Genomic DNA, 17,029 nt, shown 5'->3' with positions numbered 1-17,029 from the left:
TCTAAACCAGATCAACAATACTGGTGGGCAAGCCATCGTATTTTCTGGCAACAGGGATCAACTGAACCAAATTATTAGGAGAGTAATAACGTGCCACGTTTGTCTAGGTAAGGTTCTTGGGTTTCTTTCCTATATAATGTACTTTTCAAGGACAGTACAGTGGTGCCCCGCAAGACGAATGCCTCGCAAGACGGAAAACCCGCTAGACGAAAGGGTTTTCCGTTTTGGAGGTGCTTCGCAAAACGAATTTCCTATGTGCTTGCTTCGCAAGACGAAAATGTCTTGCGAGTTCCTGCAGGTTTTTTTTCCTTTTTCCCTTTTTCCCAAGCCGCTAAACCGCTTATCAGCTGATGGCTAAGCCGCTTAACAGCTGATGCTAAGCCGCTTATCAGCTGATCGTTAAGCCGCTTATCATCTTATCGTTAAGCCGCTTATCAGCTGATCCTTAAGCCGCTTATCAGCTGATCCTTAAGACGCTTATCAGCTGATCCACTAAGCCTGCTAAGCCCTGTAGCACTAATCCGCTAAACTGCTAATGGGCTTGCTTCGCAAGACGAAAAAACCCGCAAGACGAAGAGACTCGCGGAACGGATTCTTTTCGTCTTGCGAGGCACCACTGTACAGTTTGCAGCCATTACTAGGAATTTGCTTTAGCTGCACTGTACAGACAATATGATCTTCTGCAAGCTAGGCAGGGCCTCTTGTCAGGAAAGGCTTTAAGCCTTTGTCCCTTGTCTACCACACTGCAGAGCCATTCAAGAACCTGACACCTTCAAATTTACTTTTGCTACTGAAGTGTAGGTACCTTTACATTGTAGGCCAGGGTCAGGGCTCTGTGCCAGTGCAGAACCATCAATTGTACATTTGAGCAGCTGCTGGACCCCTAAAACCCATGCCTTGTGAGGTGCCAGACCCGTTTGTCTTAGTGAGGTGCAAATATACAGTATATGCTTATGAGAAGGGTCCACAGGATCTGCTTGGGAGTTGTTGTTTTCCTGGAGGTCTACCAGTTGAAGCCAGGTACAGAACCGTAGCTCAGCCAGGCAGAAGCAGGCTATTAATTAAAGTAAAGGGTCTCCTGAGCATATGGTCAGCCAATAATTCATAGTCAGACCCAAAATCCACACCTGGTTTACCACACCCCTCAAAGTGTTCTATTCCAGCAACACAATTTAGGAAAGTGGGGCAGCAGAGCTTTTTTGTGTTGCTGTTGTTAAACAAAGTGGGAATCAGAAACCCTTCTGGATCTACTGTGAATAGAGATCTTTCAGTAGATCTCAATCTGCCCACCCCTAATATGAACGTGTTTTTCAGTTGGAAATGTCCACATCACACATTGTTTGTTGCACAATGCACTAATTTTATAGTGATTTTATTCTGAATATTGTATCTAACTGAAAGAGCACTTTTTGTTTGCAAAGACCTTTATTGTGGCAACGTGCTAAGTTGTTTTCAGGTTTATGGGCCATTAAATTAGTGCCATACAGATAAAGGTAAAAAGCCCTATCTTGCCCAAACCTCTGGAGGCAGTCACAGTACATATGCCATGACTGATAAAAGGTAAAGGACCCCTGGATGGTTAAGTCCAGTCAAATTCAACTATGGGGTTGCGGCGCTCATCTCCACTTTCAGGCTGAAGAAGGTGCCGTTTCTCCACAGACAGCTTTCCGGATTATGTGGCCAGCATGACTAAACCACTTCTGGCACAACAGATGGATGCCAGAGCGCACAGAAATGCTGTTTACCTTCCCAGCGCAGTGGTACCTATTTATCTACTTGCACTGGTGTGCTTTCGAACTGCTAGGTTGGCAGGAGCTAGGACAGAACAACGGGAATTCACCCCATTGCAAGAATTCAAACTGCCAGCCTTATAATTGGCAAGCCCAAGAGGCTCAGTGGTTTAGACCACAGCTCCACCTGCGTCCCATGCAGAAGAACCATTGGTGGTCCTGGCATCTTTCTGCTCACAGCAGTGCTGTTCAAGTGCCTTCATTCTACCCTGTGATACTTAGCCCCTGCAGGGGTCCTGCAGTTATAAACTGAAGTCTAAAAACTGGCTTCACTTAGCCAGTGCAGCAATGCCATGACTTCATGGACAGCTGTCCAATTCACTGGTAGTAATTGCAGCATTTTGCTGGGGAGAGAATCAACGGACCTGTCACATCTTCATCTTTTGCCCAAACTGTACACTCATTTTGAGGGAATTTTAAAACCATTTGCTTTCTTTGAAATTCTCAAAATTATTTGGGAGCTACCAGAAGTTGTGATTCTGATGCAATATGCCAATTCAGGTTCCTACACCCTCTTGTTACTGTGACGCTGAAGGATGTTGATTTCAGATATTTGAGTTAACTGTGATATGTTTATTCCTTTAGATGTATGTGATCCTGATTCTAGCTGTGGTCCCACAAGACCTTTTAACAGAGACAGGCGGGCTGCTCCTACAGATGTTGACATTGATATAGCATTCATTCTAGACAGCTCTGAAAGCACCACCCATCTGCAATTCAGAGAGATGAAGAACTACATTTCGTATGTAGTAAGCCAGCTGGAAACAAGCTCTGACCCCAAGGTATCCCGGCACCATGCCAGGGTGGCCGTCATCCAACATGCTCCCTATGAGTTTGAATCAAACTCAAGTACATCTCCCGTCCAGGTGGAGTTGTCCCTGACAGATTATGGATCCAAAGACAAGCTGATGGATTTCATTAGCAACCAAATGGCACAGCTGTATGGCACACGGGCTGTGGCAAGTGCAATTGAATATACGACAAAACACATCTTTGAGAGTGCGCCAAACCCTAGAGATCTCAAAGTCATAGTCTTGATGATGACTGGAGAGATTAAAAGCAAAGAACTCGAACACCTTCAGAGAGTTATTGTAGAAGCTAAATGCAAGGGATACTTCTTTGTCATTTTGGGCATTGGCAGGAAAGTGAACATCAAGAGCATCTACAGTTTGGCAAGTGAGCCCAATGATGTCTTCTTCAAATATGTCGATAAGCCCTCTGAGCTGCATGAAGAGGCTTTGCTGCGCTTTGGGAACCTCTTGCCATCTTTTATTAGCAGTAAGTATATGCAGTGGCACAGCAGTGGGAAATTTGATGCTGACCATGAAATGTGCAAGGGGAGGTGGGGGTGAAGTGTGCATTCCCCCCCCCCCCGGACATTTGAGCCAGGTGAAAGGAGCACTGATGTACTTCAGTGTCGGGGCAGTATACTTCATTTGTGGAACAAGAAGAAAAAGATGATAATGGTGATGTACTTGTTTAGTTAATGTCACACCTTTCCCTCAGTGCAGGACCTAAGACAGCCCATGACATGCATTAAAAACTGATACAGCATGTGTACACACACACACACACACACACACACACACACACACCAATCAGGTATAAATATTTTTAAAGGTTGCCTTCTTAAAAGTGACATTGAACGAAAACAAGTTGAAACCATTTAAAAACATTGAAGGAGAAGAAAATATGCAACGTCCACCATTCAAAGACCCGGTCGCAACAGCCAGTTAGTTCCAGAGTCTGGGAGCAGCCACCAAGAAGGCCCTCTTGTGCCTGTGGGGATGGTGGGGCCAAGAGAGAGGCTGCCCCCGAAAATCTCAAAAGCCAGGCAGGCTCATATTGTGGGAGACAGTCCTTCAGAAAGCCTGGACCCCAACTGTTATAGGGCTTTATAGGTCATAACTAGGCTATGAAGCAGCTCCCACACGGCTCTAGTAAACCCTCTCCTCAGAGTCGCTGCTGCTCTCCCACAAAAGCGCCAACTCAGCTGTGCCCCATCAACTGCCGTTCCTGCAACTTCCTAGCCACTGATCTTTCACCAAGTACACATTAGCTCTCCAAAGGGGCTGGAAGAGAGTAATATGCAAGGCCCTGAGGAGGCATGGGGTCAAGAGGTGGAGGGCCTCAGCTGCAATGCAAGGTCCCCTCTGAGTTGCAGCACGCATGGCAGAGCAGAAACAGCGCATCAAGCACACAGTTGAGGGCAGGGAGATGCTGGCCCCAAGGGACCTACTCTAGAACAAGCTCTCTACAGCTTAGCGTGCAGCTCTGCAGTCCCAAAGAAGAGTGTTTTAAGACAGATTTCAAAACATGCCGTTGGCAGGCATGTAGCTTTACCAGAAAACTCATACCTTGCATGAATATTATGGGAAGTTTTTCTCCTTCTGCTGAGAAACAGCGGTACTATTCAGGCTTGGCTGCCATATAATCCAGGCTACACAGGGACTACTGATTTTAAGACCCCAAACAGATGGGTCTGCTGAACCAAATGCATAAAAGATCATATATAAAGTTTTCCCACAAAAAACTGGATACTGTGATTCTAAAATCCAAGAGAGATGTGCATTTCTCTTAAGGAATTCCTCAATTTCTGTTCTAGACTAGTAATTACTGGTAAAGTCGGAGTCATAAACACTTTTTGTGGAAACTCATCTTGTGTGTATTTAGGATCACAGCTTTATAGTCCTCCTTTCAGTTGTCAACAATTTCCAGCTTTCTGTTGCAGACTTAAAACTCTTTGAACCCTAATTTGGTAAAATCCCGTTTCTTCCCCTTTTTTAGGTCAACCGATAAGATATTTAAGTCTAAAGCATAGTCTCTCCCATTATAGCTAAAGAAAAACTTCCTTTAGCTGCTGGCAGAATTACAGTCTCCACATATTTTGCTTATATCGTAATTAGAAGCAGCAGAAGGGAGTGCTGTGTTTTATTACTTGCAAGACTGAAACCATTTTTCACTGAGAAGAAAGGAAGAAGGGATTATGCAAATTATTATTTTTCCATGTATATAATAAAGTATAATAAAGTATTAAAATGCTTATATATGGCCCCTATCATACTTACTAGACTACTTTTATTATGGTTTAAATTGAAATAGTATGTTTGGCCAGGGAGAATGGCTTTGTTCAAATTCTGCTTGTATTTTTAGGTGAAAATGCCTTTTACCTGTCTCCAGACATCAGGAAACAATGTGATTGGTTTCAAGGTGATCAGCCAGTCAAAAAATTTGGCCAGAAAGAAGTGTAAGTCTAATGAATTTTTAGCATTCTGAATAGAAGGAAAAGACAGGTGACTGAACAGTCGCAGCTTATTCCCAAAACCAGATGAAGTACATGTTTTTTGCCAGCAGTATGCATGTTTTCTGTTTCTGACAATCTAGTTAGTCTATTCCTCTGGGAAGCACATTGGATCATGGCAACATCATTAAATTTAAGATTAAATGGATCAGGAAACTTTATAAGAACTGTAAAGCACTTTGCTCATGGGGGGAAATATACACATATCCATAACTAATTTTTGTTTCTTCAATTAGAAACATTCCAAATAATGTTACCTCTACACCTACTACTACAAAAGAAAAACTGGAAGGTATGTACAGTATCTCCCGTTTACCAAATGTCTTTAGCATATTTTATCCTTAGGATATTTGATCCTTACATGTTGCATTTTGGCGGCAGTTAAGGACTGCGTTTCTTTGGTAAAGGACAAACTACACATTGTACACAAATGCACAAATGTGTTTGGCTTTTTGAAAAAAGGAAAGGAAAAGGAGCTGCAGGAGGCTGCAGTCTTGAGTGGAGGAGCCGCAAAGACAAGTGGGGGATATTTGTTCTCTAGAGCAGGGTTTCCCATCATCCCTGACCACTGTTCTTGCTAGCTAGGGATGATGGGAGTTGTAGTCCAAAAACAGCAGTTGGGAACAGAAAAACAGATGTTGTGGGAAAGTTAGGCACCTTTCTGTCTGCAGCTCCTCCGGTCACAATTACAGTCAAGCAATGCAACTGTTCAATAAAGAGACAAAACAGAAACCATTGAGTTGTATCTAACACTACTGTCTTGTTCGCACAAGGACTTCTGCTTGGGCAGCAGAACTTTACCTCGCTCTCCTCTGCCTGCACAGCCCGCAAATTCTAGGAGTTCCCCCAACCCTCAAGAGCAGAATGGAGGGCCATGGAGAGGGGAGAGGGAGGGGAAGTTTTGTTATGCAAGTGGTAGTTCTTGCACAAATGGAAGAAGTTTGGTGAATGCAAGCCGCCGGGGTTTTGTTACAGGCACCTGTAGTTAAAGTGTAGTTTGCTGCTAGGTTAGCTTAGTTTTAACTGAAGCATCATCCCATATACTCCAACCAAAAATCTGACCTTTCATTGAAATTCTGTGCTCCCAGAACATTGGTCTGCACTAAAAGATGGACAAAAATTAAATGATCAGAACATTTTGCCCTGATGGAGTTCTTCTGACGAAATTCCATGTGATGTTTGTGTAAATAAATCTATTTACTCATTGAGCTGAGTGACATCCATGATGCAGTTAAGGACAATGAATTTCTTAGCTGTATACTGGGTTGGTTTTATGCCCATTGTTTTCCACTGTATTACACTTTTCTGGTTAATCTCACAGCCATGTCAGCCCATTTCAATCATCTGACTGGGAACATTGTCATTTGGACCAAATAAGCCAATACCGCTTCAAAAACACATTGTCTCCATGTGTTGCAATGCATATTGTAAAAGATTCATACCATATGCTGTTAGCAGGAGAGCTCCCAAATCATTATTGTCCACATAAACAGATTAATGAAAGTCAAGTGGCACGTATATGTTAAATTGTTAGAAAGAATAATCTTGGTAGAGGAAGATAAATAACTTCGTCTTCCATCAGTATACACAATGTGGATAGATTTAAATATTTTGTGTAGATTTTAATGTGTGTGTGTGTGTGTGTGTGTGTGTGTATGCTAAATAAATAAATATTTTGTGGAGATTGATTAAAAATTCAGTCCCATTAATATGTGTTCCTCTACCAAATTCTTTCTAGTAATTTAAACATGCATGTGTCCTCTGACTTTTATTAACTTGTTTCCATGGACCATAACAAATCAGGAGATCTCTTGTTCTCTATGGGTTGTTTTTCAGCCTGAAGACTAATAAAATAAAATCCAAAAACCCCACTATACAGTAGACTTTCATTTTTTAAAAAAAGCATGGAGCAGTAAGATCTTTATAATACAGTGGATCATTCAAACAAGTTCATTAGAATAAATTTCACTAACAAGTGAAGATAGAGAGGAATCATTTCAAAACTACCGTCTTCAACGGGTCTCACCAGTCCCACCGCAAGTCTTTATCAGTGGGACGTTTCACATTCTGCAGACTTCCTAAGCAAGCAGGCGGGCAAGTGACATTAATATCTACAACATTGGTGCAAAACTAGAACATAAGGTGTACAAACAGCAGATGAGCTAGTATGATAGCCTGCTTCTAGGCTGCATCAGTGTTGACTGGAATTCTCCTGCATAATTCCCTGCCCATACAAAACCAGAGTATCAGGGAGAAGTGTTCTAGCCCAGCCCTCTCAATGACATGCTGGTTTTCTTGAGGTGGTTAATGTGATAGAGCTCAGACACAGGTTGGGCCCTCAGCTGTTCTTTATGAGAACTGGGCCAAAATAGACAGAAAAGCCCCAAATACCCACTTACAGAAATAATAATAATAAAATAATTTATTATTTTTACCCTGCCCATCTGGCTGGGTTTCCCCAGCCACTCTGGGTGGCTTCCAACAAAGTATTAAAACACAGTGGTCTGTTAAACATTAAAAGCTTCCCTAAAGAGGGCTGCCTTCAGATGTCTTCTAAATGTCAGGTATTTGTTTATCTTTTTGACATCTGATGGGAGGGCGTTCCACAGGGCGGGTGCCACTACCAAGAAGGCCCTCTGCCTAGTTCCCTGTAGCTTTGCTTCTCGCAATGAGGGAACCGCCAGGAGGCCCTCGGCGCTGGACCTCAGCGTCCGGGCTGAATGATGGGGGTGGAGACGCTCCTTCAGGTATACTGGGCAGAGGCCGTTTAGGGCTTTAAAGGTCAACACCAACACTTTGAATATCCCCAGTTGGCACACTTCATATGTTAAACACAGCTTTCCACACTTTTCATGTTGGTGACACACTTTTTAGACATGCATCATTTTACAACACATTAATTCAATTTGACTAGCAAAATGGAGGTTAAATTAATCCCTTTCCAGCCCCGGGAGGAGTGTGGGGAGAGATCATGTGACACACCTACACACTGCAGCTGACACACTAACATGTTGTGACACACAGTTTGGAAAGCTCTGTGTTTCACTGCTGAACAGCTCTTACTGTCAAAGCTTTTCCAAATATTTAGTCGGAATCACCTTTCTTGCAACTTGAAGCCATTGGTTTGAGTCCTACCCTCCAGAGCAACCTCTCATGAGAGTCTGTTCCACTGCTGGACAGCTCTTACTGTCAAAAAGTTCTTCCTGATGTTTAGTTGGAATCTCCCTTCTTGTAACTTGAAGCCATGGGTTCGAGTTTTACCCTCCAGAGCAAGAGAAAACAAGCATGCTCCCTCCTCCATGTGACAGCCCTTGAGATATTTGAAGATGGCTATCCTATCTCCTCTCAATCTCTTTTCCATGCTAAACATTCCCAACTCCTTCAAGCGCTCCTCATGAAACCTGGTCTCCAGACCCTTGATCATCTTGGTTGCCCTCCTCTGCACACGTTCCAGCTTGTCAACATCCTTCTTAATTTGTGGTGCCCAGAACTAGACACAGCATTCCAGGTGTGGTCTGACTGAGGTAGAAGAGAGTGGGACTATTGCTTCCCTTGATCTGGACACTAGATCAATTGTCACTGGCCTGTTTTTAAAGGGCTGCCCCTCTTAGGGGTTTCTAACTAGATTTTTTGGCTTCTGCAAACCTTGCCCAAGTCTGCTGAAACCTCCCTTGATGTGTTAGAATGGTGCCATTTTCACTACACGAGTACTGGTAGTTGTCTTTGAACATTGGAAATAGAAGGGATAATTGACCATCCAGGTTAAGTGCCAGGTATGTGGCAATTGGAGTTGCTTTGAAATTAAATCAGCCATACAAAGGGAATGCTATATTTGGGGTGCACTTATTTGAGGTCTCTTGGGTTTTTGTGGATGATCTCTTTCTCTATTTGAAATCATTCTCAGAAACTAATTCTTTTAAAAATGCAGTCTACTTGCTTTCTTCTTTGAAGCCTTATGACAGTTTTGTTTTTGACAGTGGTTAAGCACACAGGTGAAGTCCAAATAACTGATATCACAGAAAACAGCGCTAAACTGCACTGGGTGAACCCTGAACCTCAACATGTCTTTGTCTATGACATCACAATCACCTCCGCACATGACCACTCTCTAGTCCTGAAGCTCAATTTAACTGGCACTGAACGGGTCATTGGAGGCCTCAGGAGTGGGCAGAAATACAATGTCTTTGTGACTGGCTTCCACAATTCACAGGCCAAAGCAACCTACAGAGGAACATTTAGCACAAGTAAGCTTGTCTTGTTTCTTGGGATTGAATTCACTCGCTTTCAGATGTTAGAAATATTAAGAACAGGGAGGAAATTAACATTGCATTAATAATGTTGACTCATGCTCAGACAATGCACAAAAATTGGCATTCTAGAAGCTGAAAATGTTGATGAATGGCTGTGAATTTTTTCTTTGTAAAGGCTTCAGTTTTCCAAAAGCGAGTGAACTGGATCTGATTATTTCTAGACCTTCAGGGTAACAATCGGGGGGGGGGGGAGGGGTTTAGCAGCTGGAGAAATTCATCTATATAGTCAGTTAATCAAACATCTGTTACTAATGTCCCCAGTGGAAACCAATACTCATTTCAAAATCTTGTGCTTCATGTTGAATGATGTCCCAACTGTTATTTACCAAGCTTAATTCAGTGGTTTGTTAAAAGAGATCTCTTCTTCCTCTGTTAAAAAATGACACCTCTAGTTCCCAGCTAGAGATTTCTGTGGGTGACTTTGATATAAATGGAAATGTACACAAGGTGTTGCTTAGGAGGTTACTGTGAGGTACTCCACCCCTCACACACCGCAATTTCTTCGCTTTCCCTTTGCAGAGAGTATGCCATTGCCCAAGCTACCTGCAGCAGCTGTAGCCAATCTGATGGTGAACACTGACCCATTGGAAGGACCGGACACAGGTGAGTCCAGGGCTCCTGAGGTATCAAAGTGGTGTCCCATTTTCAACTGGGCTCCCTGACAGATTTTTCTTTTAAAGTAAGGGACACTTAGGTGGCATGTTTTCTGAAATAAGGACAAATAATTTCTGTAAAGAGGATGCACATAAAAGATGCACATAATGTTTCATAGCACCTTGATGTTCCCAAATAAGAGGCAAATTTTTAAATTAAAGGGAGTCCATTAACATATGGAGCACCCGGCATTCATAATCATATGCTAGGGAGAGCCAACAAGTAGTGTCATTATAATTGATGCTCAGTGATGCTCCACCAACCAAGCCAAGAATGTAGAACGTATTAATTTTGTAAAGAGGAGGGGGGAAGTGGGCTTTGCAGAAAAGCAGTACGATTCAGCAGGTGTTTCAGATGTTCAAAGAAAAGCCAGCAGGGTGCTCTACTGATTCAGTGTAATATGGAAAGCAATGACAAGTGCATTTCTTTAGTTGCAAGATGCATGGCCTTCAAATGAATGTGGCCCTGCCGCTTTGAACATTGCACTGAAAACACAAAGAAAAGGGGAGCCTGCTGATGGAGTAGTCGCTTGAGAGGAAAACACCTGCAATTTGAATATCCATAGTTTCTGTCGTACTAGTGACTGAAATGCACTGTCTGCATCCCTAGAAAAATCACCCAGGAAGAAATGCCAGCAGTTTCAATGTGCACAGTTCATCTCATCCCAGCACTGTGCTGAAATTCTTCTGAGGAGACCTGTGTCCCATTAGACCTCCTTCAGCATTGCACGACTTAATGCTTAATAGTGCAATCCCAGTCTTATCAGCTTAGAAGTATGGCCCACTGAATTCAGTGGCACTTACTTCTGAGTAGACATGTTTAGGCTTGCATCCCTAGAAGGGCAACACAATCTGTATCAGAGAGTGGATCCCCAGATCCCAGGCCACACAAAATCATGGGTTTTATTCTTTCACAGGTATTGAACAAAGGTGTATTTTTTTATCAGTTATCAGCTATCTGCTGGCTAATTTGGATAAAAAGGAAAATACTAGGTAATTAAAAAAAAAAAAAAATTCCCTAGATGCCTAGATCTAGGTTTGGGGCAAATACTCTTTGGTGAGAAAGCTCCAGCTGACATTTAAAATGGCAAAACACACAGCAAAGCCAAGAGTGGAAATATAGACTGTTAGATCTCTAACATTCCCTGTTCTAAGGTTCTTCCAAAGTTGCCCACTTCCCCTTAGATTAGAAAGGGACCAAATGTTTGAGAAGTTGAAAAGGTCAGATTCATGTGTTTTTGCATACAGCAGCAAAAAAAAACCAGCAGCCTAACTTAGGTTCCAAAATGGTAAATGTTTCTAAATTATTTGTATAGCAACACAAAGATGGCTTGCTTAAGCCACACAGTCTAAGCCTGGAGCATCCAGTTTAGACCTCCTTCCTGGGAGGGTTGGCATGATGGAATGGGAGAACAGAGGGGCAGGCAGATTACTCTATGTTCTTAACCTCTTCATGCATTGTTTGGAGCTTAGCACGTTGGTTGTCTGAGGCTGGGTATCCCACATTACCTACATGCCTTGAAAGAAGTTTCCCTCAAAACTCTGACCATCTAATTAACTGAGTAATAAGCAAGCCTCATGAGGTTGGGAAAAATCCAAAAGAAACACCAGATTGCCATGGCTTCTCTTCCTTGAGCAGGCAGTGGCTAAGCTTCCCATGTCATGGCCATCATGGAGCCAACAATAAAAAAATCACCAAGGGATATTGAAAATATTTATTTTCCTGTGGCTCACTGGAAAGTATTCAATTATGAAAGTTTGTGTCACATTGTAAGTCCTTGTGCTTGTCTGTTTGCCTTGTCTTGACGCATTAATGGTTTATTATCATTTATAAACCATTAATGAACAATTAACATAGGTTGTACTCGGTGATTAACAATTATGTGGATGAATAACATTTTTTATAAATGTGTAATTGTGTGTGTGAATGCCAATAGTCTGTTGATCTTTCTGTTTTAATAAGTATAATATAATGCAATTCTCCAATAATTATTGGACTGAAACATCTGTTAGAACTTTTGCTGCCTGATATGTGTTAGGCATATATGCTAATCTCATTTGCCTACTCATATTTATTTCTCAAAAAGCAAGATAGAAATAATTGATGGCAAATCTGCTTGTTTTTCTAAATGTGATGGTAGAGATTATCATGTTGACACCAGCTCTCTGCTCATTATGCATTGGCCACTTGTAACAATAGACATCACTTGTGCCACCTAATTGTTTCAAATTCAAAGCCATATAGTTCATAGCTTGGGCCAGGGTTTCCCAAACTTGAGTCTCCAGCTGCTTTTGGATTACAATTCCCATCATCGCTGACCATTGGTCTTGCTAGCTAGGGATGATGGGAGTTGTAGTCCAAAAACAGCTAGAGACCTAAGTTTGGGAAACTGTGGATTAGGCAGTCCAATTTACATTATTTTCTCTGTTGCACATTAAGCAGTTCTTGCCTCAGCTGTCTTATCCAAGTTCCTAATTTCCTTGGTCAGTTTTCTTGGATTCAGAACTGAGTACTTGGTGTTAAATTTTTTGAAGACCACAAGCTGCTATGAAGAATACCTGTAAAAAGAAATTCAGTAGCTTTTCTTCTCATGCACATTGAGTGCTGCATATAATTGTCTTCAAACAAGCTGGCCTGTGTTGAATATGCTGTTCCATATACCTGAACAAAACAAAAAAGGCACCTCTGGAATTCTTAATTGTTTTTGAGAGAGCTGGGCCCAAATAAGTTACCTTGCTGAAAGCCTGTTTCCTGGATGTTCTGTGGTGATGCGGAGGTTGTATGTTGCTTGTTCTGTTGTTGAAGTCGTGCGCTCCAGGGTGTGGTCCTCGATTCATCTCTTCTGTGTTTTTTCATCTGCCTTCACTTGCATCATTCTATGTCATGCTCACCTTCAGTTTATGTGTATAACTGCACTTGGTCCTTTTTTGTTACCAATTTCCATCTTGTATGACACACTTAGCAGAGCACTGAGCAGATTCTTGGAAGGCACTTGTCCTTGTCTAGATGTTTTAACTTTTTATTAACTTTTTTGTTTTTGTAAGAGAGCCACAGGACACCTAACACAGGTCTATGGGCCACAGTAACACCTCACAAAGTGTATAATAAAAGCTGCAAGCATAGGAAGGATAATGCAGAAGAATATCAGGAATTATCAAATCAACACACTTCTGTCTTCAGAGGCTGCTTTCACACGTGAAGCTCTCTTTTTCTCCTTAGCCGGGGTGTAAATTTGATTGAATAGCAGAGTGCTTCTTCCTGTCTTGCTTCCACCTACAGTTACCAATAGTGCAAGAGTGCTGTCATTATTGTCACGTACAAAAATGCTCATGAGCATGGATACCTACTGCAAGGTATCTTAAGGTGGACGGTCTATACGTTGAGTCCTTGTGCCCATTACAGGGGTAGTGCAATTGTTTTTTACATATTAAAATAGTGGTATTTTACTGTTGTATTAAGAGGCTCCTATACTGGTCACCAGTATAGATACAGCAGAATATTGTCTGAGCTTAAAGATGAGGGCAACATGGGTGTGCAGAGTTAAAAAGAGATGGCCCACGATTGAGCATAAACAGCAGTAATCATGCCAGCAAGCCACAATTTTAATAATAATAATAATAATAATAATAATAATAATAATGTGCTCCACCCATCTGACTGGGTTGCTCCAGCCACTCTGAGTGGTATAGTGGTTGGCAACAAACAAAAGAGCAGATTTCCACTCCAAGGAGCTTGCAGTCTCAAGTTTAACACAGGAGAGCATAAGGAGAGGGAAGGGAAGCCATGACTCACAGTAAAGGCAATGAGGTTCATGGAATGAAAAACCTCAAGCCCAAATGGGTGGCCTATAATATATTGGCCCCTACTGAAGTGCCCAACTTTACCTTCTTTCCCCTTGCGCATGAATGCCCTTGTCCAAGCGGCCCCAGCCTGGCTCAAAGCCTCCTTCTGCTCCCTGCTCTTCACTTCCCACGTTGTCATGTGCCAAGGAGAGCCTGGCAGCATTAAATGCCCCAAGCTAAGAAGCCTTTTGGGAGAAAGTAGTCATGGAGGTTGAAATATACTTCAGGGTTTGATTCTGTCTCAAAAGAAAGCATGGTTATAGCAGGAAATAAGTTCCTTCCTAATGTGTGAATCTATCCTCAACTGGTCAGTTGTGCTGTGGTGCTGTGTCCACTAGCTGACAGGCAAAGCCAGTGTGTCTGCTGGCTCCGGAAGCTGCTTAAGAACCCACTTCCTTGTCTTAGACTTCCAAGCTTCAAGCATGCCAGCTCCCTCAAGGTGAGGATTTTGCCTCCAGATAGCCAACTCACCTCACTGCGCCTGGACTGAGGATGTATATATCAGCTGGGTGGGAAGCAGGCTAGAGGCTGAATGGGAAGCCAAGTTTCTCAGTTGCGTGTACCCCTCAGCCGATGGGAAAAACCATATTTATTGTAGCCATGGTCTGCACCTGGGATACAGGTGCTCATGGGTGGCCAACTTGGAACAACGTTGTCTTTGTAATTTGGGGAACCATCCATGAACGTCACTTGGGTTGTAACATTTGACCATTGCACCATTCTTGCATTTCTCCACTTTGCTTTTTTGATGCCTCTGACTACTACACTGCACTGGATGTGGCTAAAGACTTGCGGAGGCATGTACGAGCCTATCAGCTTTTACAGCAAATCCATGCCAGAAAATAAAATTAAAGCAGAATAAAACATTGAGCTGCATGCACTGGCTGCTTGGCATGTTTGTGATTTTACTAGGAATGGGCACAACATTATTATTTCCCAGGTTGTTTCTGTAAAGGAAGACATTAGGAGATGGATAGTAGTTCAGATCAAGCTCCTTTTCATTTGTGCTGTTGAAAATGGCTTCTCCCCCGCCCCCTCTTGCTTCCTGTGCATTTTTGCAGCTTTTAACCTTTTCAGAATCATTTAACATTTGCACATTTTGAAATTCAAATTTGACAGATCCTTGCTTGCTGGACCTTGACATGGGCACGCAGTGCAAGGAGTATCAGGTTAAGTGGTTCTTTGACTTCAAAAACAAGATCTGCACCCAGGTTTGGTATGGTGGGTGTGGCGGTAACGCCAATAGATTTGAGACAGAAGCTGACTGCATTAGCAGATGCTTGAAGCCATGTAAGTACCCACAGAGGGTTAACCCATTTTGCACTTTTAAACATTGTCAAGCAACGTTTCAGAGCGGAAGGGGATAAAAGTTTAAAAACAAATTCCACACACTTTTTCTCTACAGCAGATGAAAGAATTATGCAGCTGCCTGTCCTTGAGAAAAGTCCCTTATCAGGTAAAATCAGGAATGGAGAGGATTATGCGTTTAGTTATGTGTCGTTATACTGGATGCATCTTTTGGATGCTTTGCCCAATGTAACCCATGCGCCTCCTTGCTGCTTTCCTGCCTTGCTGTCAATGCCCCATACTTCTCCATCTCCGTCTGCATGCCTCCTATCAGACCTAGAAAAGCAATGTTGGTGTAAATATATTGCACTTTCTTCTGTCTCCTGCATCCAGAGGGCAGTCTCATTGACTGGGACGGAGCCGCCTCATCGTCTGGTGGGCAGCGCCAGCTTTGACTCCACCAGGAGAGGGGCTTCTCTAACAGGATGGAATGGGGGAAGCCCCTTCCCCTATCTCTGCTAGCCACCCATCCTGTGGATGTGGGGAGATTTTATCTAGTACATCTAGCATATCAGAACCTTTGGCTTTGCACCTGGATTGTGGACCTAGGAATCTAGTCATGGTTGGTCAACTTCTCCTCCTTCAGCTTCAGGATCTGTTTTTGGAAGGGGAGCTCTAAGCAGTTTTCAGAGAGATGAAGGATAAAAACTAAAACAAAAGGGAGAAGAAGACGACTCTGTCACATCCAGCCTCAAAATCTCAGGGCCTAGACCAGCCTTACGCAGCCTGTTGCCATCCAGATGTTGTTGGGCAACCATCACCTTGACTATTGGCTGTGCCAGCTGGGTCTGCAGGGATTCCAACAACATCTGGAGGGCACCAGGTTGGGAGAGTTGGCCCACAACCAAGGGGCTTCAAGAACTGGGAAGGCGCTTCCAAGTCATCTTGGTCAGACACTTGTCAGTCTGCATCCTCCAAGGGAGGGAGAGAGGCAGCAAAGAGGACGCCAAACTGAGGGGCCTTTTCAGCCATGCTTTTCAAAAACATGCTCTAGTATTGTGATTTGTGCCCACCTTCCCATAGCTGATGCCCTTTGCAACTAACAGCATTAAGACCACAAAACACAATGAAACAGAGTATTATTATTTTTTTAAAGGAAAGAAAAAGATCAGAAATAAAAACTAGCAGCTCCCTGAAAACTAAAAATGGGCAAAATATAACAGTGCAACAGAGCAGAGAGCCAACAAATCATTCAGCTGGAACCCTGCTGGGTGAAGCCTTGGCCTGTTGGCAGAAGGACCATCAGAAATGGAGCTGGACTGGCCTCCCTAAGGAGCAGTTTGTAATCCTGTCTGCAGCCCCTGAAAGGCAGAGGAGTCTCTCTCTTGAAGATCTTAATACTTGCCTAAGCCCTAATTTTGCTGCTTGCCCTAATTTTGCAACGCATGGGTGTTTCCGTCAGATCCACCCAAGGAGATGCCACTGGGTATGAGAGAGACAAATTTTCTTACTGTAAATTTTCATTTTCCAAGTGTGTCCAGAGGGAAGGCTACTTGATTGACCTCTCACCTTGAGAGCATTTTGGTTTGAGTCTCACTCTTGTCCTTGTCCGCCTCTTTTGTGTTTATCCACATGCATTTTTGTGCTTTGCCCTTAGATAAATATTTTTATTTCCATGTTGAGTCATGTTATAGGAGTCAAGGGACATCTTCTTTTCCAGTTCAGGTTTGGGGAGTCAGGGAGCCCCTCCCCTTGGTAGAGTCAGAAATTGACCCCAGCTCCCCAGCAGGAGGTGGTGCTGACCTGGAAGGTGAGACACACACACCCTGCAGGAGACACAAGAAC

The 17,029-nt window shown here is 43.0% G+C and overlaps 1 protein-coding gene across 14 annotated transcripts in view; it reads left to right on the top strand.

Moving 5' to 3' along the window:
- COL6A3 (collagen type VI alpha 3 chain) overlaps positions 1-17,029 on the top strand; it is a 105,374-nt gene that overhangs the window by 78,359 nt on the left and 9,986 nt on the right. For 6 of the 14 annotated variants that reach the window (XM_081015050.1, XM_081015051.1, XM_081015049.1 and 3 more), the window contains 8 exons: positions 11-107; positions 2,376-3,068; positions 4,944-5,037; positions 5,328-5,383; positions 9,069-9,335; positions 9,921-10,004; positions 15,017-15,187; positions 15,303-15,353. In XM_081015050.1, the coding sequence (XP_080871176.1) occupies positions 11-107; positions 2,376-3,068; positions 4,944-5,037; positions 5,328-5,383; positions 9,069-9,335; positions 9,921-10,004; positions 15,017-15,187; positions 15,303-15,353 (1,513 nt within the window). The remainder of the gene's footprint in view (positions 1-10; positions 108-2,375; positions 3,069-4,943; positions 5,038-5,327; positions 5,384-9,068; positions 9,336-9,920; positions 10,005-15,016; positions 15,188-15,302; positions 15,354-17,029) is intronic. The other 8 variants (XM_081015054.1, XM_081015052.1, XM_081015059.1 and 5 more) reach the window with 4 other exon arrangements.

Source organism: Podarcis pityusensis (assembly GCF_964106645.2).
Source record: "Podarcis pityusensis genome assembly, chromosome: 1".
Lineage (NCBI taxonomy): Eukaryota > Metazoa > Chordata > Lepidosauria > Squamata > Lacertidae > Podarcis > Podarcis pityusensis.
Note: the sequence above shows the minus strand (reverse complement) of the source record. Positions and strands in the feature narration are given on the sequence as shown.